General features: G+C 43.5%; 1 protein-coding gene across 1 annotated transcript in view; it reads left to right on the plus strand.

Moving 5' to 3' along the window:
- POU2AF1 (POU class 2 homeobox associating factor 1) overlaps positions 1 to 26,693 on the plus strand; it is a 106,322-nt gene that overhangs the window by 70,601 nt on the left and 9,028 nt on the right. The window contains exons 10-16 of the mRNA XM_064524240.1: positions 530 to 800; positions 18,288 to 18,415; positions 19,143 to 19,185; positions 19,277 to 19,548; positions 21,044 to 21,315; positions 24,544 to 24,649; positions 25,251 to 25,397. Coding sequence (XP_064380310.1) covers positions 764 to 800; positions 18,288 to 18,415; positions 19,143 to 19,185; positions 19,277 to 19,548; positions 21,044 to 21,315; positions 24,544 to 24,649; positions 25,251 to 25,397 — 1,005 coding nt within the window. The 5' untranslated portion in view covers positions 530 to 763. The remainder of the gene's footprint in view (positions 1 to 529; positions 801 to 18,287; positions 18,416 to 19,142; positions 19,186 to 19,276; positions 19,549 to 21,043; positions 21,316 to 24,543; positions 24,650 to 25,250; positions 25,398 to 26,693) is intronic.

Below are 26,693 nucleotides of genomic sequence, written 5' to 3' on the forward strand. Positions count from 1 at the left end.
AATGTGACTGCTACTCATTCATATACAAACACCTGAGTATTTGGGGAGAACTGCTAGGCTGCAAGCAGTCAGTGCAGCAAGGGCCTGCTGAACACACATAGGTGAGCAAGCAGGAAGGGAAAGGCAAGGGTAGGATGGATCTTGGACCATGTGTGTGAGCACCAGCTATGAACACCTTGCGTATTTAGCTCAAAGAAGTGTGTTGGATAAGTATCAGCTGTCAGGAAAGTTTTTTGGGGGGAACTGGTCACGTCTTAGATCTGGGCAAGAGACTGGAATGTCTCCTAAGGAGTCTCCTGCTCTTATTTTCTGTGACTCTATGAAACTTGGGAAATTTTTCATTGCCACAGAATCTAGATAAGTGCCCAAGTACAAAGAAAACCTCTAAAGGTCTGTTTTAGCACTTGTGAGGGTTAGAAATGCAAGTGCTTGTTCACGGGGAAACTCTTATCTTTGTATGTAAGTGCAGACATGGTCTCAGTGTGAGAAATTTGGTTGGCTCAGTTTTTTTATTTTCTTTTTACTCTAGATCTTTGCACAGAATTCTCTTGAGGATGCTGGGAAATAGCTTTGTTTAGGCTGTTGTGTGCAGAACCTTTGAAGGGTTGTGCCTGATGTTAGGCCTGATCAGTGCAAAAAATATGTACAGCAACCCTGGAGTAAAAGTGGAATGCCCCAAGGTCAGATCCTCAGCACCTGAGAAATCCCAAAGCTTACGATGACTTACACTGCCCAAGAAGCTTATTGCTGGAGCTGAGCAGATATGAAGGCTGCATCATTTGTTCCTTATCAAAACAGAGGTATGAATCACAACTTGTTTCAGAGGGTGAAGTGGGAGGTATAAGGCTCATTTGAAAAAAAATATATATATGTATATGTGTGTGTATATATATATATATATTTAACACACACATGTCCACACACACACACAGCTGAACCCTTCTTTACTTGAAGTTTCTTTTTTTTACTATTCTGTCTCACTAGGGGTCCCTACACTTCCTGAACCATAAAGGTAGAAAGATAAATACTAAATTGATGTGTGGTATGAAGAGGCATGCCTCTTCCTTCAGCTCTGTTCTTGGCCTAGCCTTCCAGTCCATACCTGTTTTTAGAGGGGCAGATTTCGCAAGGGAAAAAGGAAACATAGAACTGTGTATTGATAAACGGTTACTGCAAGCTTAGGATGTCTCTGTGCTTTCTGAGTCTGAGATCTAAGGGTGATAGAACAGGCTGTCCCAGCAAGAGATGACGTTTTCTCTACTTGTATCAGACTCTTTCCTCGGCCCATGTAAAAACAGAAATGTATCTGTCATTTCCGTATGGAGGCATGTAGTAAATTAAGGCATTGTCCAGAGAGTCATCATGAGATTTATTATAACTCTTGCCAAAAGTCTCTGTTGCCCTGTCTTGTAAATCTGTCTGATCAGGTTGTTTTGATTTCCCTCTCACCCTGACTCATGTAGGTGAAGCCCCAGCTTCTGCTAAAAATGGGAAATTTTCTGCTTTTTGATTTCCACCCCCCCCCCCCCTTTCTGTTCAAACTAACATTTTGCTTCAGTAGTGCTTTAGGAGTGTTTGAGGACTTGCCAGTGTTATCTGGTAAATGTAGATACAGTAGATACAGCATGAAATGTCACTCCACATCAGGTCAGCCTAAGACATACAGATCCGCTTGAGTGATGCTGTGGGTGTGTATGTGTAAGAGCTAGGCGTTTCAGTTGTTTCTGGGCCAGGGCAATTTGGAGGGTTGAAAGTTCCTGCTTAAAAAGATGTTTTTTTTCTGCATGGTGTCAATGCTTTGGGGGGGGGGGGCCCTGAGTCACTGGAGTGATGACAGGGAACAATTTTGGAGGAAAGTGAAAATTTGTCACTGCTTTTTTAGGCAGGGCAAGCTGAAACAGTTGCAGAGCTGCAAGTGAAGGGAGCCTGTGACACATTACGCAGCTCTGCCTTGCCTTTGCCTCTCCCCTCTGTCCTCGTTCACAGGAGATCTCATATTGTCATTCTTAGTCAAATCAGCTCCCTTCCCACTGTTTGTGGCAAGTCATGGCACCTATCTGTATCCAGCAGAGACTTTTGGCTTTGGAAGAGCTTCAGCTTCAAGGTTTTTAGGCCTTGGTTCATCCCATTCTTTTGATGCCTAAGCAAACTAACAGGAATTAAGAGGCTCACTGTACTAGTCCTGCGCTGTGGTAGACTGAAAGAGATGAGCACCTCCAGATGGTGATTCAGACCTCAGTTAGGATGACTTTTGCCTCTGGAGGTGCCTGTTGCTTTTATTGGTTCAGCCCAGAGATTCAGCACAGAGTAACGATGCTCGTAGGTTAGGTGACGTGACTTAAATAAGCTGTCTGGAATGAATCATGACCTCAGACCTTGTGGGCTTTGGTGCCTGGATTGTATCTTGCTATTGTATCTTGCTATGTTTTCACACATAATGTCAAGAAAAAAAAAAAAGACATGGGCAATAAAAAATGTCATCTGAAATGCCTGTTGTTCAGTCAGACATGGTTTTCCAGCTATCCTTGCTTGGTGAGGTATGCGTTCTGTGAATGGTAATGAAGGAAAGACTGATGCTGGACACCTCTCCTCCCTCATCGTATCATCTTGGCTGGAACTGCAGGAGCTGAGGCACATGTAGTCTGTGTCATCCTGGCCCTGTGCCCTTACCCATCCTCACTGAGACCAGTTGGGCTCTGCACAGGTGTGGAGATCCACTTGGATCTGCCTGCAGTCCTTCATGAGGTCTTGTGTGTACAGAGCTGCCAACCCTGATTAGAATTGTAACTCACTGTAGCTCTAAAGAGCAGTGTTTCTGGGCTGTGTACAACACCTAGGTGCTCTAATGTGCTTTGCAGCTATTTTCAGAGGTTATCCTTTGAACAGCTGTGTCGTGGTCAGACCTAATTATAACATGTCCTGTGAATCTTTCAGTCTCTGGGCATGACTTAAAGTATAGCCACCAAGAGCATGAGAAATTGCGTCTAGACTCTGGGTAATGACATCCTGTGTTAACCCAAGGTTTGATTGATTCTAAGACGTAACTTGACATAGAGCTTGGTGCATTGGTCTCATGGTGGTCAAGGAAGGGCTGGGGACAGCTGGAATTGCACTGAGTCGCAAAGGCTGCAGGTAACTTTGAGTGTCCCTTAAAGGTGCAGCTGTCCGCGAGCAGCTTTCCCGCCGCCAGTGCTATCCGATCATTTAACAGTAGTCTCGGCTCTAGCCAAGTTTATAGACTAAGAACTTCAATTGTGATCTGCTATCACTTGTCAGATGAAGAGGCAAATATACTTGCTAAGTTGTCTTTTTCTTCTTTTGCTCTACTTTTGTCTCTTCCTTTTTACCTTATTAACTAAAATGGTCCTTACCACATCTGTGTTTTTCTGTAAAACACATGGAGTAAGAGGAGGTTCATATTTGTCAGAGCTTCTATTTTGCTTGGTACCGTGTTGGCTCACCAGGCTACAAACATATGCCCCTTTATATCCTTATGTATAACTGTGAAGTTATGTTTTGAAGAGTGATTCTCTGGTAATACATCAAAAGCTTATTTAGTAATTGTGTGTAAAATATGGAAATGGATGACTGACTATTAGCCACCAAAATAGTTTGGGCTGTTTTATCTGTGGATAACATGCCCTTTTTGCAACTTCCTCATTTTAAATATTTGTTACAACAAGACTTGATCTGCATGGTTTCATATTTTTAAAAGATTGATATACAGACCTTAAAAACAGTTCAATCCTGACTGATTTAATGTTGTGCTCAGCTTTTCAAAATACAGTGCAGTTAAAGGTGAGATGATGTGTCTATATAGGCTCTGATAATACAAGTCTTTATGTATCTCTACATTCATGTAGCATGCAGTCTGCCTTCACATATCCATGTGACCTGGTATGTGCAAATCTCAGGCTGTGCTGCTGCTACTCAGGAGAACACAAATGTCCATATGGCCTGTATTCGTAGTTAAAGATTAGAGGCACTATATTAACCTGCCCTTGTTCCTGGTAAACACTTACCTAGGAACTTAACTTACCGTGCTGTCTTCCAATAGGCCTGTGATATCGGAGTTGAGATGTGTCCAGAGGAGAGCTACACCAGAATACAATCCTAACCGCTCTCTGAGATTGTCTGATGCACTGACTCGAGCCAAACTCCAGTAGCTTTTCCCGGTACTTTGAGAGACTGCCTTGTGCTGTAAGTTAAGTAAATGTGGACATATGATTGGTCCCTGGTTTTGAAAGATCATCATTTGTCTTGAGGAGATCTCATATTGTTACAAACATTTATTTTGATTCCACAAATTTAAGAGTGAGGGTTTTTTGAACGTTAAATAAAGTTCTATTAATTAAAGTGAAGATCCAATACTATTTTTGTATCGGAGATCTGAGAGTCCACAAATTCTCCCTGCTTTGGTGTAAGTGAAATGCCACTGAAAGCTGGTTTTAATATTCTCCCTCACTTCATTGGGCTACGAGCTGCACTATCTTACCTGCCCATCTATGAAGTATTAGCTAACAGATTGCCTGCTCTTACTAAGCATTTTAACAGCAGAGAGGATATTACACAGTGTGGCTGGGAGTAAGCATTAATGCAGATATGCAAAACGTGGCTAAACAATGCCCTTGGGCCTGAGAACTGAGGAGGTGGGTGCTATTTCAGAGGGCAGCAATGAGGAGGTACATGTTCCTTATTTCTTTCCACTCTGCTTGGTATGGAGTTTGTTTCTGTGTGGGGTTTTTTGGACAAATCTTTGAACTGGAGGGAATATACTCATTAAGCCTTCATCTTCATGTGATTAATCTGTTTTTTTTGTTGTTGTTGCTGTTCTCCACCCCCCCCCCCCCCCACGCTTAAACGCAAGGCCAAAAGTGCGTTGCAAAGTGATTCACAGTATGGACATGTTCCACAGAAGTGTTTGGCATGCCTGAAAGGATGAAATTGTCTTTGACAGACCCCTCACCAAGGGTCTGACCAGATTTTGCCGTGTTCTTTTTATGGGAGAAAAAGTTTGTGAAATTAAAATTTGTGGCTGCAGCAATTAGTGATGAAAACCAAAGTGGGAGATAGGAATGCCAGAATCTCCCAAAGTGGAAGATAGGAATGCCAGAATCATAGGAATGAAGCTCCTAAGTCACAGCCTTACTTGTGAAAATTCATAACGATGGTCTGATTTTTAGAGGAAGGAATCCCTACAGCTCTGTTTGACTCGTGGGCAAGAAGGCACCACACCTGAAAATCCTCTTCTCTCAGCTTTCCTTGCACATCCAAGAAATGGAGAAAGTAGCATTTACAACGTCCAGGGAGCTGTATGAGGTCATGTTCGTGCAATGGTGTGAATAAGTAAAATATAATGGTGCTGTTAATATTAAGAACTTACTGGAACTCCTATGGCAGGTTTCTCACAGCCTTCCTTTAGTTTTACAAGCTATTTTGGAAGGGCCATCTCTCCTTTAATAGGAAACATATTTTGATAAAAACAAAACAGAAAAAAAGGGTTTCTTTTTTAAATGAAGGACGTCCTCGTTTAATGAGGCTTGAAGTGTTTACAGGTGTTTCCTCATGAGTTCAAATTTAGTGGCCCCAGGGAGTTGAGATTCTCATAAGGCAGGAGAAAACACTGAAGTCTTGTGTTTTAAAAGTGTTAAGCATTTAAAGGGCCAGGCAGACATGGCGTCTATGCTGGAGCAGTTTAGCTGAAGTGTGTGGAGCCAATACTTATGCCATCTGAAGCGGCAGAATACTGTCTTCCATAGAACAAGGCCATCTTTAGCTCCACAGGAGGCAAAGTCTTACTAAAAGACCCTTGTGTTTTTTCTGCTCTTCAACCTTTTGACCTAATTTTGCAAAACTCCAACAAAAGTCCCATGAGTGGCAGGTTCCAGGCTTGACTGTTTAAATAACTTTTGGTGATATAAAGTGCATTTCTGTGCATAATATCTTCCAGAGCGCTCTGCCCTTGGAGGAACAGTTTAGCGTCATGAAGAACAACATAGACCAAGGGAAAATATAAAAGTGGTTGTGGTTGGAGGATGTGATGACATCACAGAGTTCAGCGGGAACACGGGGCTTTTAAAAAGCTGAAAGAAACATCCTGACAGTCAGTTATCACGTCCCCCGTAAAGGAGTCAAACACACGTTAGCAATCAAAAAGCCAAACCATCTTCATCAAAGAGAAAAAAGACTCCGTCCTGCCACAGAATATGCACTGGCAAAAATGTAAGTGAGCTCTGATTGCCTTTATTTTTCCTAACTGTGATAAATGATGAAGGTCGTAATGAATATTGAGCGTTAGCGTAGCATGGGAGACAATACTCGAAGAGATGCATGGCTCAAGAGAGACAAATACTAAGGCATGATGCTAATTTTCCAGTAGGGATATTAAGACAGGGCAGCATTGCTGCTTTGTTGGCATTCATCACTATGAATCAAGTGGAAGACTATGATTCATAAAAACAATAACAGGATGCAGGTATTATATCAAAGGTTACGGTGGTTACATACCAGAGAATTTTCCTTTTTAAAAGTGAAACCTGTGAGAAATCTAATTTCTGTGTCTTTTTTGATATGTACTTTTTTCAACTAATAAAAAAGATAAAGAAACAAAACAGTTGAGGGCAATACAGTTATGAGTTTACAGGAAATCAGCTTTGTTGTTTTCAAGATAATTTCACTTCTCTTGGCCCACCTTTGCTCAGATAGTTTAGTGATCACTAATACAGGTAGTTGTTTGCTCCGTTTCTTGCAGTTCTTCCATTCTCACCATATGGATCTGTAGATGATGTTTGGTTTTGCAACTGTGGTCACCTCCTTTGCATTTCACCATACTGTTCAGTTAACCTGGAATACAATATACCTGAATAGAAGAGGCTAATTTCTTAAACATTTTCCAGCGATTTATCTAACATAGAACTAGCATTAATCTTCTTTTCCGCTATGTAATAGTTTATAAGTCATACAGAGATTGGTTTACTATTTTTGTGTCTTTGTGAGCTTATTAACAGTTAACCCTTTTTCTCTATTACACACTTCTGCGTCCTTCACCTGAAAACTTCAGAGGCTAAAACGTATATTTGTGAAATTATATTGTGGGCTTTGAAGTCCTATAGCAAGAAGTTCTGCCTATTAAGTCAGATTACAATTTGTCTGACAAGTATTAAGCAGCAAGTAGGAGCACGATGGCAACACACCTTGTTTCCCATTATCTTGTGGTGTTTTCAGCATCTGTAGGTATATGATGTAGAGCATACTGGAAGATGATTAGATTCAACTGTTGTTTTCCTTCTGGAAAGTCTATGAATCTCTTTATTTTATTTTTTTTTCCTGCAGCAACAAAGGCAATGCTAACAGCCTAATGTTTTAGGTAGAATCAAATTGGTAGCTGAATCGGTACTTTTCCTTTGCATTTATACATGCAATGCCTGCAAAGGTGAGCAGGAATTACAAGCCTGCATTAGAAGAGATCGAAACCTATGTCTTGAAGTCGGGCATCTCCTCAGTGCCATTGCTACTCTCCTTCATAGTTTCTAGACAGTACAGCTCCTGGCCAACACCTGCCTGTCCCTCCATCCTCCCTGAGCTTCTCAAGACTAGACTCTCCTGTTGCAGCAATGCTTTCCGGCTGTTTTGAAAGCCTGCATGGGACATAGCAGCTGCCTTGATTTTGCTGCTGTTGCCGGCAAAGTCTTTTTGACACTGGTCAAATGAAGCAGCCAGAGGAGTGGCTGGACTTCTCTGTCTCCTAGGCTTGCTGATAGAGCAGTCTGATGTTATGTTTACTAAGACCCAGAGGGGCTGAGGGTGAAATTTCCGTAGGTGACTGTCTGGCTGACTTTGTGCTTGTTGTTGGTATTGGCTTTCTTTGTCTGCTGTGTCATTGCATGGTTAGAGTTCCTCAATCTCATGGACCTCTGTTTTTTTTTTGTTAAACATAAATACAGAATTACTTTTTCAACATGAAACCTTATTATCTTATTAAGCCTACTCCTTTCCTGTGCCATTATAGGAATGAATTACTTGCTTTCGCTTCATAGGTAGACAGGAAGGGTATTCTGACGACTGCGACTCGGGCAGCTTGGCTGCACTTACCTGTTTTACCAGAGACTCGGTGTGACTTGTAAGTAGGTTGCTTAGGTCAGCACAGTTATTTAGGTGCCAGGTCCTACCTGTTTCAGTGGAAGTTAGACTTCTCAGTTTCTCTGAGTCTCCATTTGGCCTCTCTGACAGTGCATCTATACTGTCTCTGTTAGTGTGACCGACTGTGGCTTCAAGTTTCCTGTACCATCTGGTTCAAACCACCTATGACCATGTGGATGCATGAGTGCCCCCAAGAGAGTCAGTTGGCTGGCTCTGGAGTATAAGTTGACAGAAATACAGTATGGGTGGCCAGGAAATTGGGTTTGTGTTTGCATCAGCCCCAAGCTAATGTGAGAGTGTAAAAATGCTGCTCTGCTCCCCACTGAGGAAATGGGAATAGCTTTCCTCTGCCATGCAGGGTGTTTCAGTACAACTGAAAGCCAGATGAGCTGCTCGGGTATTCTGGCAAAACAGCACCCTGGATAGATGGATAATAAGTCTGTGGAAGTTTCTGAGTGGTGGCTGAAGCTTTCCCCAGTAATGGGACAGGGGATCACACTGCCATTGCAGGAACAGATGGGCCTAGTCCTGGCAAGGGCAGCTGTCTTGTTTTGTCCCCCCGTGGTACTGCGCTGCCACACGGCCAGGTAGATGGAGCTAGGCTGACGGCTGGCCATACACCCCTAAGAAGGGCTGTCGAGGTTTGGTAGTCCTCACCCTGCAGGTGACCGGCTTCCCTGTGTACTACGCCGTTGTACTATGGAGTAACCAGGACAGGGATGCAGAGAACCATGTACTGGGGCACATCTGAAGGAGACCTTTATCTGCTTGGGATCTGTCAGAGGTAGCAGGGAGGCTGGAATAATTGAGCCAGAAGGAAGATAAAGGGAGGCAGGAACTGAAGTGCCAGTGAAAGCCAACTAGAATCAGACGTTTAATTTCCTAAGGCTTCTTTACAAATTCTAGCATATGGCCTTGGGTCCTGAAGGAGAATGGGTTCAAAAACAAGATTGTTATGAAGCCCAGCTTTAAATGCATAAACACTAGGTTGATGACTAATGTGGCTGTAGATAGGTTATGTACCGTTACCTTGCTGGAGGAAGTAAAGGGCATGCTGAATGCTAAGGCATTCCTGCCTTACTGTTAATGAGTTGATTACCTGATTGGAGTTGTATTTGTGATTCGGGTCAAGGTAAGTGCCAGCCTGAATGCAAAGGCAGAAAAGCGTTTGCTCCATCTGTACCTCCATGAGGGAGACTATGTAGGAGTCCTAGCAACCTCTTCCATAAGGAAGCCTTGGTTTGGATTAAAACTGTTTTTCAGTAAAATAGATTTCAAAATGAATGGTATAATTTCCGTGCTTTTTCCCAGATGTTTTTAAAAAAAACCCAAAAAACAAAAAACCTTTGAAACTGAAAACCAGAGGGTGGCACAAGACATCACTCTTAAATAAGTGTCACCTCCTGGGAGTGCATTTCTCATGGACACTTTTTGAAGGGCAGGTTCCCACTTCTTCAGGGACCTTTCTGTGGGAAACCCTGCAGGAACAGAAGGGAAACCGACAGGCCTTGTCTTCACCTGCTACGGCTGGAAGCCCTTGTCCGCCAGCCGGTCTCGCATGGCTGGCCCTGCGCACTGGAAATCGTTCCCTCAGAGTCACGGCACGCTGCACTTCTTTGTAGGAGTGGGGCCCAGGGCTTCCGCTCAGCAAAACCCCAGAGAGCGTCTCAGCCTGAAAGCACCCCCTCCCACGGCAGAAGCGAAGTGACTGGTAGGGGGTTCCCAGCTTTTGGCAGGATTATGCTGAGTGGAAGCAGGCCCACTGTGCAGCCCTGGCAGCCCTTCAGAGCTGGGAAATTTCTAATGCGCAGCACCAGCTACTTTTCTGTTAACATGGCTCTGCGTAGATAGTCACTCCATGTTATATTTTGAAGACAAAATGAACATACCTTTCATGCAAATGATTTCTGTTATGAGAGGGTATACAAGCAGGTTGAAATTCTGCAAGAGTTTCGGATTTGGGTGACTTCTTTGGGTAGGTCAAAATGCTTTGGGCACTCAACTCCTATTGCAGCCCAATGGGATTTCAGTATGCAATCAGATTTTCATGTATTCAGCTGTTCTGATGCTTAGGTTCCCATGCAACTGAGATGCATGAATTTGCACCTCTTGAAAACTTCTTCCCAAATGTTTTTTTTAAAATGCAGAAAGCCTTTTCTGCACACAACAGATGTGAAGTTCTGTACAGCCTTTCTGAAAGTATCAGCTAATGAGACTGAGAGCTGAAACTGCATCTTGTGGGTCTTAATTTTGGTAAAACCCCACTGGGAAAGATGGATAGTATGAAAGTTGAGCCCATCCATGCTTTACAAAGCAGGTGTCAGGCTGTACAAATGACCACATGAGCAATTAAATGGAAAGCTTGCATTACTAAAATGGAAAGAGTATTATGGGCTGGGAGGAATTAAGATGTGCGGGTGAGATTTATGGTTAAGATACTTTCTGTCTATCTCAGCTTCCCCTTTGTAATAGGAGTTCTCTTGTTCTGAAACTGAAAATTGTTTACTAGCCCCCACCACTGTGTGGCCAATGCAGCCAACTCATGTTGGGCACTTGGAAGCCTTTTTTTTTGTTAGGTGAATTGAAGCTGTGGGGATTTGTAGCCAGCCTCTCATGTTGTTTCCCAAGTTTCTTCAAATCTCCCCTTGATTTTTTTTTTTTTTTTTTTTTTTAGTCTATCCAGGTGGAAAAAATACAAAATTAAGATTGTTTGCAATCTGCAATACCGCCTTTCTATCTAAACTCAATATAGGTTCATTATGGTGCTCTTCAGTCTTTCACTCCTTTAGGTCGTGTGGAGGGGTGAAGACTACTCTTTTTCTTTCCTTTTTTGAAGAACAGGGCAAAAGCATACTGTACTCAAAGAATGATACAGACAGGGGACAACAGCTCAGGGACCTGGTGGCATTGGAGGCTGGTTTTATTCTTATCAACCTTCCAACTGTGGATAAACAATTAAAGATACTGGGCGTGATTCTGAAATATCTTAAACTGCTGTCACACTGATGCTGTTTCACTGAGTTCAGCAGTTATATTGCTATGTAGGAGAGCAGAATGAAACCTCGCCAAATGCTGTAGTGAGTTGTTGGTAAGCAGGAGAAGTATTTAGTCTATTGATTTAATTATGCTCAGAACCCTCCCGAGTTCATTTCCTTATGCTGAGCAATGAACCATCACTCGGTTCTTTTGCTCTTGCTCTGAGTTTTTCTGTTTATTGTAGAGCAGATTCTCTGCCCAGATGTTTGCCTAGTGCTTTGCATTTAACTAAATGTTTTTTGAAATACCCACCCTTAGTGTAACAGACAGTACAGACAATAATCCACTGCTGTCCTGCTTTCCTTGTCAAAGTAGTCTACGAAAAATAATGGCAACACTTCAAGGGAGAAAAGATACGCAGAAAGGGCTGCATGTTCAGCGCTTCAAATGGACAAATGACTTGCAAACATGTGGCCCTGAGACATACTGCGTGTGTAAGGCTGTATCTGAGCACGGTGTGGCAGGTTACTCGTTCTCAGTGCTAGGCAGAGAGTGGGCTGTGTGAGTCAAGTAGGCCGGTTACCAGAGACCTGCTATCTACTAGCCACCCTAAGCTGTTGCCACCAGCACAGCTCCCTAAGATGGATCTTGGTACTGACAAGATGGATTTTTGCTTCCCTTTCAAGAGGAAGGAAAGGGCATGAGTTGCAGGTGGGTCGCTCCAGAATATGCCACTCTTTTTCAGCGATCTGATTGCCTGTGACAGGGACACACTCGGGAGAGGGCACTGAGGGCTATGGATGAAGTTTAAGTGAATCGCCTTTTTCCTGAGTGACTATGTCTCAGTTCACCGATCTGTTCGAGACCCCAGATGGTAAATTTCGGTGCTCTCGTTCCCTGCCCTGGGCCTATCGCCAAGCAGAGACAAAGAAGGGTCACTCCGATTTTTTTTTTTCCCCTCTAAATAAGATGGTGATGGAAGCTGTTAGCCAGCAGATGAGGACAGGGCTCGTCTTCGCTCATCGTTGCCAGGGAACCCTCATTCTGCAGTGCACTTTAAGCCTCCCAGGTGGATGGCTCTGCTTGAGAGAGCACAAAGACCTGAACAAATATTGCAGTACTTACTCCACTGCATGAGAGATGCTAATGGGTATTGCTGTGGTGTTGTCAGAGACTGGGTAGAGTCGGAGCATCCAGGCTGTACACTGCTCTGGCTGTCATGAGAGAGGCTGCAGCTGGCACACTGTTCTAGCACCACCTTCGTGCCCTGGTGGGGCCTGGCAGGTTGTCACCATGAGAGCCGTGCAAACGCAGAAAAGCCAAAGCGAACGAGGATTGTTTTATTTCCTTGCTGTATAGATCTGTAGCATACAAGGGGGACCTCAGTGCCTGGCAATTGTGGATCGTCCTTCCCAGGGATTTTTAAAACCACTGAAAAGTGCTTTTAAAAATTTTATGGAGGCACTTACCCTTGGACAGCTGAATAACTTCAGAGATCTACCTGTTGCATGACGCTCTTCTCAACTTTGTACAGGGAGCCTGGCAGAGCTGAGAATTGAACTTAAATTTCCCTGTCTTAACCACAAGATCCTTGCTGATTTGCTACTATGAATGGTTAGGTAGGATGGATATAAATACAAGGGGAGCTGCTTAAACAACATGTGTAGGAAGGAATGCCTGCCTAGCTATTGAAGAGCTAGATTTTATCAAAGTGCTTTTCACTGTGGTCCATGATGTATTGTGGAACATTATCAATATTACAAAAGCAGCTGTTTCGGTTCTGATGTCAGCTCTGATCACATGATTCATTTCCAAAGCAGCAGCAGACCCAAAATAAGATTGCTAGCGTTGATATTTTTTGAAACTATTTTTGAAGGATTCTGCATGTGCAGTCAACATAAAGTGCAGACAAGTATAATCCAATACTTATTCCTTTGCTTAAAAAAATGCTAAATGGGCATCGGTGTTTTATTGTAAGCAGGTTTTGATGAGAGTCAAAGCATCCAAGTACTGCATTCAAAATTGAGCCACTTTATTCTTTTTATTAGCCGAAGTTCACCATGTGCAAGAAAAGTATCAGCAGCTGCCTTATGTAATTTGGTCTCCAAGATCCACGCCAGAAGCTTGGTGATTTGTTAATTGAAAACCAAGAGAAAGTTAGATTTCAAGAACTACTGTTTGCTTTTTGTTGTTACTGTAAATAAGAAAGATTTCTATTGTGTTTCTCTTCAAATTTTTATTACATTGGATGTGAAAGAGGAAAAGAGAAAGACATTTAAATTGGTAACACTGATCAATTGATAAGCTTATCATATGCCAGCATGTGAGCAAAGAAACAGTAAATCTTCTGAAACGGTGACAAGAGTGTCATTTGCTGTTGCAGGCAGGCAGTCATGCAAGCTCTTAAAGATTAACAGTGTATTTCAAATTGAAAACTGGCCTGATGGGAAGTCGTTCTGGCTGGTTTGAAAGGATGAAGGTTTAAACTGCTCTGCAGTTCGTGTATGTATGAAGGCCAGTGGCGCTAATACGAAGTTCAGTGGTCTGAAACTTGTCGCGCTTTGATCTTTGCAGTCTTTCAACAGCTGTTTGTCATTGTACTCCCTCCCGTTTCAGCAATGGTTAGATACAGATGCAGAGGCACGTGAATTTTAAAGGTGCTTGGTCTAACTGTTTGGCAATGTCTTTGTATATTTTCCCTGACCAGTCTTTTATCAAAGCTAGTGTTTCACGAATGTTAGATCTTTTTAAAAAGACTGCATGTGCACATAGAAACTGGTTTTGACAATAATCTGGAGAAGACAAATATGCAACAACGGGATACTGTTGTAGTAGATGCTATGGACATAGCTCAGGTATGTTCTCCAAAGCACAAGCAAGTAAAGGCCAGAGTTTACAGAACTGCTGCCCAAGATATTAACCTGCTCAGCTTTTTGCTTATCTTGGGCAAGTGGTCTTGTACAGTGTGTTCCTGAAGCACTTATCAGCCCATGACTTTGGACGTGCTCCTGGGCAAACGAACATCAAGATAACCATTGGATCTGTCCACTTCGACATGACTTGGATCCATACTCAGAAGGAAACTCATGTTTTCCCCCAGGTGTAAACCAGTTGTCAGAGGTACAGAGAGATAAGCGTACTGATCTTAACAACAATAATGATGGAGTTGTCAAGTCTTTATCCAAAGCCCACTGAAATTAGTGGAAAAACTGCCCTTCAGTAATATTCAACGCAGACTGTGCAGTCTGGACAGTTTCAGCCTGAGAATCGAAGAGGTCTTTTCAGGATCTGGAGTCAAACATCAAAATGAGCTTTTTTCTGTTGTCACTTGATACTTAGAGCTAGTGGGGCTTGTGTATTTGGTAACTTTCTCATTAGCTGATGTGTTTTCCAGCCACTTTGAAGGATAACTCTGAAGTCCTCAAGGTTTGGGTTTTTTTGTGCTAGGCTTTTGTTGACATTCAACAAATATAAGCGATAACACTGATGAAAGGAGCCTGAGCATATATACACACCGTGGGTTTGTAAGGCGGCCTGGCAAAAGCATTGCAGTGAGCTAAAACATGTTTGCATGTAGAAACTTTTGCAAAGCTTCCTACAGGTTATGATCAAGCGAGGATTAGATCCCCTTTCTTCTTAACTCCTCGTGCTTTGTACTGCTCCAACTTCAGACAGATCCAGTGCCCATTAAAAAGGACGTATGGCTGTTTTGTGGTGTATGCCTAGTATGAGGCAGCTAGAGCGGACTGGTACTTCTGACCACTGAAGCACACGCCGGGACGTTGCTTTTATTTGTTTGAATGGAATTTGGGCACGTGGACCTTTGCATTCACAGCTCATGACTTCAATAAAACAAGACTGTTCAGCTGTTATTTAAACTCAGTCCAAGGCAGGCTTCTTAGTTTATTAAGACAGCCCTGGTCTAAGAAGCAGGAGATGAAAATATCCTTACAAAGAAATTACCTATATTTATTGATGATCATTATTTCTCAAATTGCTTTTATTTTTAAATGGTCATCTTTCTTTTGCTTTATGATGAATTGTACACCAAAGCCAAAAGTCATTTTGCTGTGGTTCTTCTGTAATGCTCAGACGTGGTCTACACTTGAACAGTGGAAAAGCAGCTGTGCTAGCATTATTTTTAATTCTGGAGGTCAGCTTGGAGGGAACTGAAATATGTTCTGCAGACTTTGGGTTTCTTTTTTTTTTTTCTTTTCAGTTTTTTGGTTACTTTGCTTTACACCGGAAACTCTGAATAGGTATATTTGTCAGCTTTTACAGTAAATTTCTCCTTCCCCATCCCCCCAACCTGGAGCCAGAAACTGCTATCCTTCCCCACCCTGACTCTGCAAGGAGGCTCTGTGAAATCAGTGTGAAGGCCCAAGGATAAGATACTACCCGAGAGGAACAGTTGTTCCTCTTGTGCAATCTATAGCAGAGCTCATATTTACTTTGGTGGAGCTGATGTTTTCACTCAGCATAAACAGCAGCAACATCTGACTCTGAAGTGCCTTCAGTAAAGTTCAAATAAATCATTTCCAAATGTAAATAAATCTCATATAAGAGCAAAAAGGAACCTTTGTAATACTCCTTATTTCAAACCTCTTGTCTAGTATCCACCTCATTTTCAGAGTTATTGGTACTGCTCATACAAAAGCACTCTTTAGCACCATCTTTTGTTTGCTGGAACATTCACATAAATTAATACCAATTAAATTTTAAAAGCAAAATATGACCTGCGTTAAAACCACTTGTGGATTCTTGTATGTAGAATTAAAATGGCCTTAATTCCTTTAGCGAACTGCATTTCCAAAGCTGCAGGATTTATGAGAATGCAAGTATTCCACTTTGAAGTCTCACAAAGAGTGTCCACAGAGAGAAAGGGTAGAGCAGACAGTGGCTGAAAAATCACCTTTCTTCTCCTCCTAATTTAAGGCACAGGAGTTTCCATGTGTGCACAAAGGTAACAAATAATGAGAACGGTTGAATATATGTTTGTAGCGATGTCTGGTACCAAAGCTATTTGTGATGGCCTTTCAACTTCTCATGATTAAATGGTGTGTAATAAGCAGAAAGAGTAACCTTTTAATTGTTTTGGCAATGTTGAAGAGAAGGAGGTATTTCATTCTTTAAAGAAATTAAAGCAGAGATCTTTATTCTGTTAAATATTTCTTTGAGGTTGACTTACAGTGTCTGTATTTAGATTCCACTTTTCTTCCCCCCAAAATGTGCGACTGAAATACATCAATGTGGATATAACTGCATGTAGCTGGAAGAGATGATAAAAAGTAAAATGAGTCATCTTGTTCTGTTGTGCGAAGTACAGAATGTAAATCTGAATAAATGTTTTCTGTGTGGAATAACACTTCAAGTTTAAGATTCGAGACGGACCTATATCTAGCTGTAACTCATAAAACTGAAGGCCAACTGCGATCTTTAGAAATGGTAACTTATCAACTGGCATATTTACAAATCAAAGTGCAGTAAAAAGGAGCAGGTAGCAGGTACTGCTATCAGTGGTTTTACAAATATCAGGCCTTCCTGAGCTTTGATATCTTACGGTCTCCTCCTGCTATCAGTTGCCTCCAAATACTTCTTGTAAGATAAGGCCTGATAGTGTTGGCATATGAAGAACTGTGCTTACTCTAACCTCAGTTGTTGCAAGGCTTCATGATAGGCCTCTTTAGCTGATTGTCAGGTTTAATTTTTGAAATGGATCAGAATTTATGGGTTTAAGCTCTGTGGTTAGTTGTCTTTATAACTGCCTGCAAAGCTGTGTCACATCCCAGCTGACCAGATTATAAACCTCCTGGCCAGGCTATGAACAAAACTCTGTTTGGAACGGAAACGTGACTCTGATCTATGATGGCACTTAAATACAAGTGCCTGTTCCCAAAAGCTATGAGGTATGTATTTCAAACAAGTGAGGTGTTAAATGGCTTTCCAAATAAGGATGCTTTTCTGCACTGGGTTGTATTTGTAACTTGCTTCTGAGTACAGAATATAGCATATTTCTTTTGAATATGTAACCCCTATTAATGTATATGTCTACCTGGACAGCATTTATGTTGTGCGCTGGATATCTACTAACCAATATATATTCTACAGCTGTTAGATACAGTCAGTCTGATTTGTTCCTCACGTGGATGTAAATCACTGCACTGCAAATCAACAGCACCAAAGCAATGTAAAGCTGATACAAGCAAGTGAAGTCTCAGGCTGAATAAGACAAACAGTTTCTGATGCGCTACTTCTGCTAGAAATCTGAGGAAACTAGAATTTCAGGCTCAGAGATTAAGGGGAGGGGAAAAGAAAAAAGGAAAATCACAATTAACTCACTGAAACGTTATTGAAGGCAGCAGAATGAAAGGCATAGTCTAGGGACTGTTTGAGAAACAACAGAATGTGTCCATTGCCTTTTTCTATTTTGTGTTTTTGTCTACCTAGTTGGTAAGTTTTGAAGAAGGACATCCTCCTTCACCTCCCTTTGGAGCACGTGGCTCGCTACTGTTATTCTCTTATTTCATGCGTGTATAAAACTCACCCGCATAGAGAGGTGGAGTTCTGTTGTTGATAGCCGTTACTTTTAGGAATAGAGCATTATTCTGTATGTAACAGCAGTGATCTCTTTTCCTGGTACTACATTCTCCCTGGCTTTCACAAATGTCTAGACTGATACGGCTATTTATTTAACAGACCCTGTTCATTACACATTGTGCCTGATAAGACACAGCTTCCGTGGACCATAAAAACACCTGCCAGCTTGGCTGGGGAAACCGCCAGGCCTGGCTTCCAGACCATTCCAGCTGCAGGGCCTGCCCAGGCTTTCGGACTGTGAATTATGTATCAGTGCCCTTTAAACGTACCACAGAGGGGCTCAGTCTCTGTGTTGCTGCAGCCACTTAACAGCTGGAAGGAGCTGCAAGCTTTCACATGGTCTGATCTGTGTGATGTCCATGTCATCCAAGCAGTGAAGGTCCAGAGAAAGCCTATGGCATGATACATCCCCTGTCAGCAAAAAGGCATCATTGGCTCTGGAGGAAAATGTATGTGGATCCGGAAACTGGTGATGTTGAGAGAGCAGCCTGCAAACAAGGGGGCTGCTGTGGGGCTTTTGGCTCTGTGCAGGTGGCAGGAAAGGAAAGTAAATGTCACCTGCATCTTTTTCTCAGCTTCTTCTCCAGAACAACAGCCTCAGCCTCGCCCCTATCAAGGTGTCCGTGTCAAAGAGCCGGTGAAGGAGCTATTGAAGAGGAAACGGGGAAATGTTCATAATGCCAATGCAACGGCTGCTACAACGGTAAGAGAAAAAGCAAACACAGGAGGAAAATTCTTCCTCTCTAGCTACGTGGTTGACCACCCCTGGCACCAGCTGGCAATACTATGCCAATGAAAGGAACCTTCGCACCTCCAAAGCATTTTGGAGGTAGTGGAAGCTTATGTTACCTGGAGATACCGCTATATACTTTCTGGGTTTAGGTAGGGTGCCTTTCAGGTGCTGAGCAACTTAAATCACTGTTGACTTTATAGAAAGGTGAGAGTGCGTGGCACCTGGCAGGATCTAACCCCTAGGAACAGAAAGCGGCTTGGAGGTTAAGCAGCACGTTCAAGAGCACAAAAGGAGACCAGTCGGAGACATGCTTGACTATTTGGTTATTAGTTTGAACCTACCTCTACCTGTTCTCCCAGGAGGAGGTGGTTTGACTGGTTCCTCTCTGAAGAGGAACTCCCTCTGTGCAATGGTGCAACACTAAGTTTATATTTTGTTTAAGGTCCTCGTGAGCTGAAGTCGCAGGTGGGCTTTGGCTAGGCCCCTAGAGAGGGCTGGAGTTGACGTGTAGTGGCTGCCAGGCTCGGTTCTCCTGGCCCTTTTATAGAGGAAGGTAGGGAAACTTCAGGCACTGGCGTCAAAGCAGTAGCTGATATTCAACTGATAATAGCTAATACACTCTGTTCCTAAGTATATGCTTCTCAAAGGGGATTGAACTCACAGCCTAATCCCTGGATACTTTTATTCTCTTTTCCAGGTTGTTTTACCCCATCAGCCGCTTCCTTCATATTCACCAATAGGTAATGTTTCCCTGCCTTTGTAAGTGTCTGTCAGCCCTGCTGCAGGGAGGGTTCTGCCTGAGCTGGACTTTGATCCCCTTCTGTTTTTCAGGCCAGCCTTGCATTGATATGGATGTTGCTGCCTCTGCATTGCCTGTCACAGATGAAGGAGCGCTCTGTTCTGGTTGGCTCTCCCAGCCCTCTCCCACATCCTTACAGCCTTTAACTCAGTGGACCACTTACCCCGATTATGTGTCCCATGAAGCAGTCAGCTGTCCATACACAGCAGATATGTATGTTCAGCCCATGTGTCCCAGCTACACGCTTGTTGGACCTTCATCTGTTCTGACTTACGCTTCTCAACCGCTGATCACCAATTTTGCAGTAAGTCAAACTCCTAGGTTATAAATGAAGGCAAAATTCCCACTTTCCAGGAGGAATCATAGGGAGTCCAGGATTTAATTAGTGTGATTTATTTAACTACTATAACAATTTATTTAATTACTATAACATTGTGTGTCTTTGCATCTGTGCGCCATAGTTGTTCCAGCATTGACCCTGTCTGCTTTGTGCTGGGAGTTGGTGGTGTTTGAGAGTGACAAAAAAGAGGCAGTTGCACTGAAATCAGACAGACCCTACTGCCATTTCCTCAGCTCTCCCCACCCGTCCAGCACTTTCTACATTATTAACAGCCAAATTGTTTTTGCTGCTGTCCTGGGACATGAGTCATCTCTCATCAAACTCAGCAGCAGGGTTGCCGGTGTCATGAGTTTGGTCAAGGCTGTAACAGATGTTTATTGCAGGAGAATATAGTTTGCAAGTTGAAGAATAAGAGTAAGGAACATTACACTTACTGTTGTCATCACTTCCAACTTGATGAAGTGTTCTGCAGCTTTGATTTGCAATGCTTGAGAAAGTAGAATTATAGTCGTTCATTGAATGGATTCACAGAATATTGCATAGCCAATAAATACTGTTGTCTGGACAAGTAACAAGGACACAGTCCCTCCTGAGATTCTGGGCAGTGTCCAAGGGATTCTTCACCATTGAACTCTGAGAATACACACCCACCCACACACACGCATGCTATTTTTTCCAAGTAAGTGGGATTCTGGGAAAAATGTCCACTGGGTGGAGCTGGAAAAACAACTTAGTGATAAATTTCTCAAAAATCCATTTTTAAAGATGAAGGAACAGGGCTGAAACAACACCTGTACGTAGCAGAATATTTGGTTTCAGGCTGGACAAAATCTATTCAGCTGATCCAAGATTATTTGCCCTTCTTTGGGGGAGAAGGACAGAGACTTGTGTTTCAGTCAAACCTGAGCAGCTTATTTTCCTTTAAATGTTTCAGTTCAGCTGCTGAGACACGCACCGAATCAGCAAGCACCCATGCCTGCGGCTTGCACTGCTGAGGAAGTGCTGCCATTTCAAATGTGGCTCTGTGGTAGCTGCCAGGGGCTGCTCGTGATGGACTGTCACAGAGGCCAGAGTAAACTGCCTTCAGCCTTGTGGCAGCTCGGTTGCGCCTTGCACTCGTGCATTCGTGTTACAGAAGAGACACTGTCAAGGAGGGCAGTTTTCAGCACAGGGTGTAACTGTCTCATGGGCTTACAGTGAGGGTGGGAGCGGGAACAGAAAGCTAGAGGGAACTTGTCATGAGTGCAAACTACTGCCAGCAAGCACCTGGGACACCCACAGCCACCACTCTCATGGGGGCCAGCGTGGGAAAACTGTCACACTCAGCATAAAGCTTTACCCCGAGACAGGAAAAGGAATGTTAAAAGTGAGACTGAGCATCCTTAATCTGTTGCTTTGTTGTCCTCACCCCCCTTTACCTGGCCAGTTGTTGTATTTTATTTCTTTCCTACTTTAACAGCCCAGAAGCACCACCCCGGCAGTAGTGCCTCAGCTCGAGGTGACGGATCAACAGGCACCCCTCACGTATTTCCCGTGGGCACAGCCCCTCTCTGCGCTGCCAGCCTCCACCTTGCAGTACCAGCCGGCTTCCTCCGCGCTTCCCGGGCCGCAGTTCGTACCCTTGCCAATCTCCATTCCCGAGCCAGCCCCCCAGGAGCTGGAGGATGCCAGGCGAGTCATTGGCACGCTGCCCATTGAGAAGCTGCTTCTGGAAGATGAAGACAATGATACGTACGTTTTAAATCACACTCTCCCTGTCGAAGGGCTTTAAGTTGCACGTCTTGGGCCTCATCCTCGCTTACTCAATGCTTGATTTGGCCCCGCAGTGAGTTTTGAGTAGAAAAAGGAAAAGCGGGGTGGGGGTGGGGACTTTATTTGGTACTTCATTGTCCACCTCTAGTGCACTATGATTTGTGTGTTATGTGAAATTCACTTTGTCCTGGGGCTCCGCACAAGATCGCTGTGCCGTTGTAGTTCCTGCTAGCTCTCCCAGGCAGGCTCTTAATGCTGCACCATGCTTGGGCTCAGCCTCAACCCGAGGTGACTCATTCTCAGACTCAGTGTATGGTCTCAAATTGACATACTGCAGTGTAGCCACCTCCGACCGTAGCATTTGGTAAGGGTACGCTTGTCTCTAAATGTTGGCAAGGGTTACTCAATAGGACTGTTTCCCAGAGCTCTGTGTAAATACCTTGTGTGTGTTTCTTTGCGTTGTCCATGGAGGGATCTCTACTGGATTTAGGCCACTAGAAAATATTTCCGGGGCCTAAACTGAGATTTCTCTTTTCTAAATTGAACTGCCCCTTAGGAAAAACAAGAAAATGAAAAGTTTAGGCTTGTTTTACTGCTGTAGGTGCATCAGTCTGAAGACAAGAAATCAATACAGTTGACCTAAATGCCAGTGCAGTCAGATATCCCTGTTCACTGAGCAGCACAAAATGGCCTAGAGGAAGGGTTTGATTTCACTTGCAGGGCACGCTTGCCAGGTTGATAGACAGAGATGTAGATATGGGGCAATGGTTTGGAGTCACGATCTTTCAGCTGCAGGATGTTTTTGGACTCTCAAATATCCACCTTAAAGATGGGGAGGGCCTGGTTTTGTGGCTGGCTGGTAATACTGCATGTTCTACCAATGGACAGATCCTGGTCCCACTGAAGTCACCGGGAGTTTTGCCTGAGTCAGGATTGCAAGACATGGCCCCATATCAGGAGATCATTGAGAAGACAGGGTCTTCCAAAATCTGGACTTCAGTCTAACAAGGAGTTCATGGCATTACAATTAGCTGGCAATACTTTCGTTTGTTCTCTAGCGTTTGAGTGCGAGTCTGGCGGTGTCGCGCTGAGACAGGGAACCTTAGCGACCTCTCTTGTGCCATACTGCTGTGGAAAGTTTCTCTGTGCTGTAGTCTCCCAGGTGCATGCATTCTCTTTATAGCTTTCTGATCTTCTTTCCTGGCGAATGAGTAGCTTTACTGTTTCCTCTGATGTGAATGTAAATATTACTGTTGATGTTCATGAGTGCTATGCCAGAGGCCAAAATATTTGCAGGAGATGTATCCACTTCTAACTTTGTTTGTTTTCTTAATAAACAAGGGACTCCTGGCCAATGAACATAATTTCTCTGGGTTTTTCTGCTTTCTAAAGCCCAGGATCCTTAGGTGATGTTATTATTTACAAGACTATCTGGAAAATAATTTATTGCACTGTTTATTAACTGGTGCCCAGCATTTCAGTTGCCACTCAGGCAATATTTCTAGTGACCTTACAGTTCATGCCTGAGTGAGGTTTGCAAGCGCATGTCAAAAGTCTCAAACTGTCAAAAAATATTTCGTTATTTAATATTGACAAATCGGGAACAGAAAAACAATAGATCATATAAGTGATCATAAAGTCATTTGGAAATAGCAGTAGTTCAGGTGCATTGAAATTAGTGGCTTGCATTTGCAGAAAAACCCAGCAAAGAAATTAATTAAAAGCAGCTTAGTTCACCACTGTTTACTCCAGTTTTACAAGTAAAAACACATTAAGTAGATAAAACTGGGATAATGCAGTTGTGAATCAAGCCCATGGTTGCTAAGATTGCTTTTAAATTTCTTTAACTTCAATGTATGTAAATTCTGTGTGTGAATATAAAACAATGATGAACTGTTTCAGAATTTCTTTCTGGGTTGTTCTGGTTAGAAAAAGACAAAATCTTCTTCAATAAAGATCTACAGTAACTTTCATATGGCTAGAGTGTTTTATTTCCTCTCCAAAAGGGTAACAGTGTTTGCTTAGCACTCAGTTAGTTCAATAGCATGCTTACAGGCTATTTACAAGCACAGATTAGCTGTTAGGCTTTCTGCTAATTTTGCAAATCAAGGCAGACTAAAAAGGATCTCTATGATCCAAATATCGCCTGAAACACTGTTTACTCATGTAGTCCTTACTCATGCAAGCACTCCTGCAGTTCAGATGTCAGTCCAATCTCTGTTAACTTCTGTTAGCATCCCTGGGGATGTGCAGATGTGCCGCCTCAGCTATTGCTGAACTTGACTGAAAATCAGACCAGACTTCAGGTTGCATTTCCACATCCTGAAATTGCAAGGTGTGGCCCTGCGGTACAAAATCACCTGGGAAAAGAAGGGTTGTCCCACCAGCTTCTGACTAAAAAGTATTGAGTGTTACTGCCTGGAGGGACACAAATGGAGGGGCTGCTATGACTGCCTATAGGATGGTCTCCTCCTGTGCAAAAAGGCAGCCCAAAGCTACCCATGGTGTAAGGCACACCCGGCACCATTGGAAACATGACCTGGAGGAGTGGTGGTGGTGCAGAGCTCTGTATAGTTCTCTGCAGTTCAGACACAGCAATACAACTGAAATGAAGCATTTTCCATTTCACTAAGGACTGTGTCACTAGAAAGCTATGAGCTGCTGTGGGACATGACAGCTCTTTGTTTTATATGGGGATAAAGACACAGACTCGGTCCGCCTCACCACTAGTTTAGGTAACCAAATAGAGCTGAACTTTCTCTGTTTGCAAATACACCGTTTGGAAGAGGCTGGTTCTTACTTTAAATGCTGAGGTACTATCCCTGCATCCAAGCCTGTAACACCCTAAACAAATGAGATCATCCGAAGCAGTAGGTTAGGCCCCAACGCTAGGGTTTGTGGAGGACTTGGATACCTCTTGACACAAGGGTGAGTCTCACCTGGCAGAGTGTGCTGAAGTGGAAAGGAGACAGGATGTCAAAGCTCAGGAGCACTGTGGGTTCTTGCAAACAGCAGTTGTTTCGAGATAGGAACCCCGTTCCCTGGGAGTGGGTGCTTTCAATGTCAAGCTCTGCAATGCCGATGGCATGTTTTCTGTGAAACTCCAGGTATAAACTCCTTAAAGCAGCTATGCTACCCTGTAAAACTGTTTGCTCCCAGGGTGATTCATGGCTAAGCAATGATCAGTGTCTTTATTTACTGTCTTAGAATTCTACATATTTATGCAGCTAAAGGTATGAGGGCGTTTACGCTGGCAGCTGCAGAACGAATGAAAGAGCTGCAAAGACTTGATGCCAAGGAGCACAGAGGAAAGGTAATGCAGACCCCCACCTCCCACAGACAGTAGCATTCGGGATGGGCATGGGCTTTGCATGGCTGAGAGTGACTGACGCCTTGAAAATTTAGCTCAGCTCCTCTGTTACTGCAGAAGCAGTCTTGGGCAGTGATACACCTGGCTTAGGTGCCTCTGACAGGAACCTTGAAGTTAGGTGGGATGAAAACAGTGTTTTCCTTTCGGTCCATGGTTCACAGAGCAGTCTAAGGCAACACCAGTCTAGGAAGGCACCCCTGTGTTGGCAGTAGTCTCTGAGGCCAAAGGATTTGTGAACAACTGGTATATGCCACGAGTGCTGCATGTGACATAAATAACACTTCAAAGGTGCTGAACTTGGGCTGTCATCCAAATCAGGGCTTAAGTACAGTAAGTGGAGTTCAGTAGGAGCTGGGAAATGCCCCCACTCTCAAGGTGCCCTGGGTCCTAACGTGTGGCATTCAAAATCTGCCTGTGAGCTGTCTTTGGCTTCTGTGCCACAGCTCCTGGCCGTCCGGATCCCGTTTAGCACAGACTCTCCCTTTCTTACGATGGCATCCACCTAAAGACTCTCACGTTTTATTTGCTGTGCTGCTTTTTTCAGACTCCTCTGCTGGTGGCTGTCACGGCCAGACAGCCAGCTATTGTCTGCGATTTGATCCAGATAGGAGCAGATGTTAATGCTGTAGACAACAAAGGACAGTCAGCTTTACATCTTGCTGCAACATATGGGTATGCCCAGGTTCTCCAGGTAGGAAGAGCTTTTATGGTTTTGATTGCTAGCAATATAAACCTACAATAAAGTTGCAGTATTGGTGTCTTTAAATAGGTATTTCAAAAGGAAAGATGTCAGTAAACAATAAACAGTGGCCAAAGTCTCTTTTACCTTTTCCATGTTAGGAACTGTCTTCCCAGGTTATTCCTATTTTAGGAGTATTTTTTTGCATCTAGCATTAGCTTCCTCTTACTGAAGAAATGGCTTTAGTGTACCTGTGGGGGAGAAGAAATTCTGTGGACCAAAGCAGCAAATCTGCTGGTGGCAGGCGAGGCGGAGCAGGCTGGCTCTGGCCTGAGCCCTGAGCAGTGGTCAGCCAGGCGCCGTACTGACTCCTGCACTGAAGGTGAGGGTCCCTGTGAGGCTGCTGAGCGCGAGGGAGCGGGAGGAATAGTGCCAGCGGGGCAGGACGTGAAACCCACTCAGTGGTGTCGGTGTCATCCAGAGCAGAGCAGCAAATTGTGTCCAGATTCAAACCAGCTGAAGGGAGAGCAGGTAAGTATACTGTTAATTGCTTAGCTATTGGCCATAAAATTAAATAAATGAGATGTGTTTCCCTTGATTCGTGTGGGGACTGAGTATAGGCAGCTTCGTTGCAGAGAATTAGGGCAGCCGTGCTGATGAGATTTCCCGAGGGCAGGGCCCCAAGTCCTCTGCGGATGAGGGCCGGACCGGTGAAAGTGCCGCGGGATCACCGGCACGCCGGCGGTTGGTCTCCATCATTCATTAGCCCTGCTTTGCGCACGCGCTGGGTTAAGTCACGAGCAGGCAGTTAATGTGTAACATGGTGAGTTCTTAGGAAAACAGGTGTTTCATTCAGCCAAGGAAAGTGCGTTTCATTCAGGTGATTCCATCAAAACTTTCCATAGTGCCTTGTGTTGGAAATGCTTATTTTCTTTTTTTTTTTCTTTTTCTTTTTTTTTTTTTTTAACCTAACGTAGTAAGGGAAAAAACACACGGGCTTGCTCCTTAGTGGAGTCAAAGCCATAAAATGTTATGTTTTCCTTTTGGGTTTTTGTGTTTTATGTTCTCTGAAGGACTAAACATCTAATCTCCAATCATCAGGCACCTCAAAGCTATTTGTCAATATTTGATCTGGGTATATTACATTATTGTTATGAAAAGAGAGCACAAGCCCTAACGTCTCTGGATAATCCTCCACTGGAAGGATTATGTCCTGTGCCTCATCTAAGTAGACACGGTTCTGAATGAGTCACTGCAGTGCAAAATTCTCCATCAAGATGCTGAAATGTGGGCAACTTGCATTATTCA

This window comes from Dromaius novaehollandiae, chromosome 21 (assembly GCF_036370855.1).
Source record: "Dromaius novaehollandiae isolate bDroNov1 chromosome 21, bDroNov1.hap1, whole genome shotgun sequence".
NCBI classification, from domain to species: Eukaryota; Metazoa; Chordata; class Aves; order Casuariiformes; family Dromaiidae; genus Dromaius; species Dromaius novaehollandiae.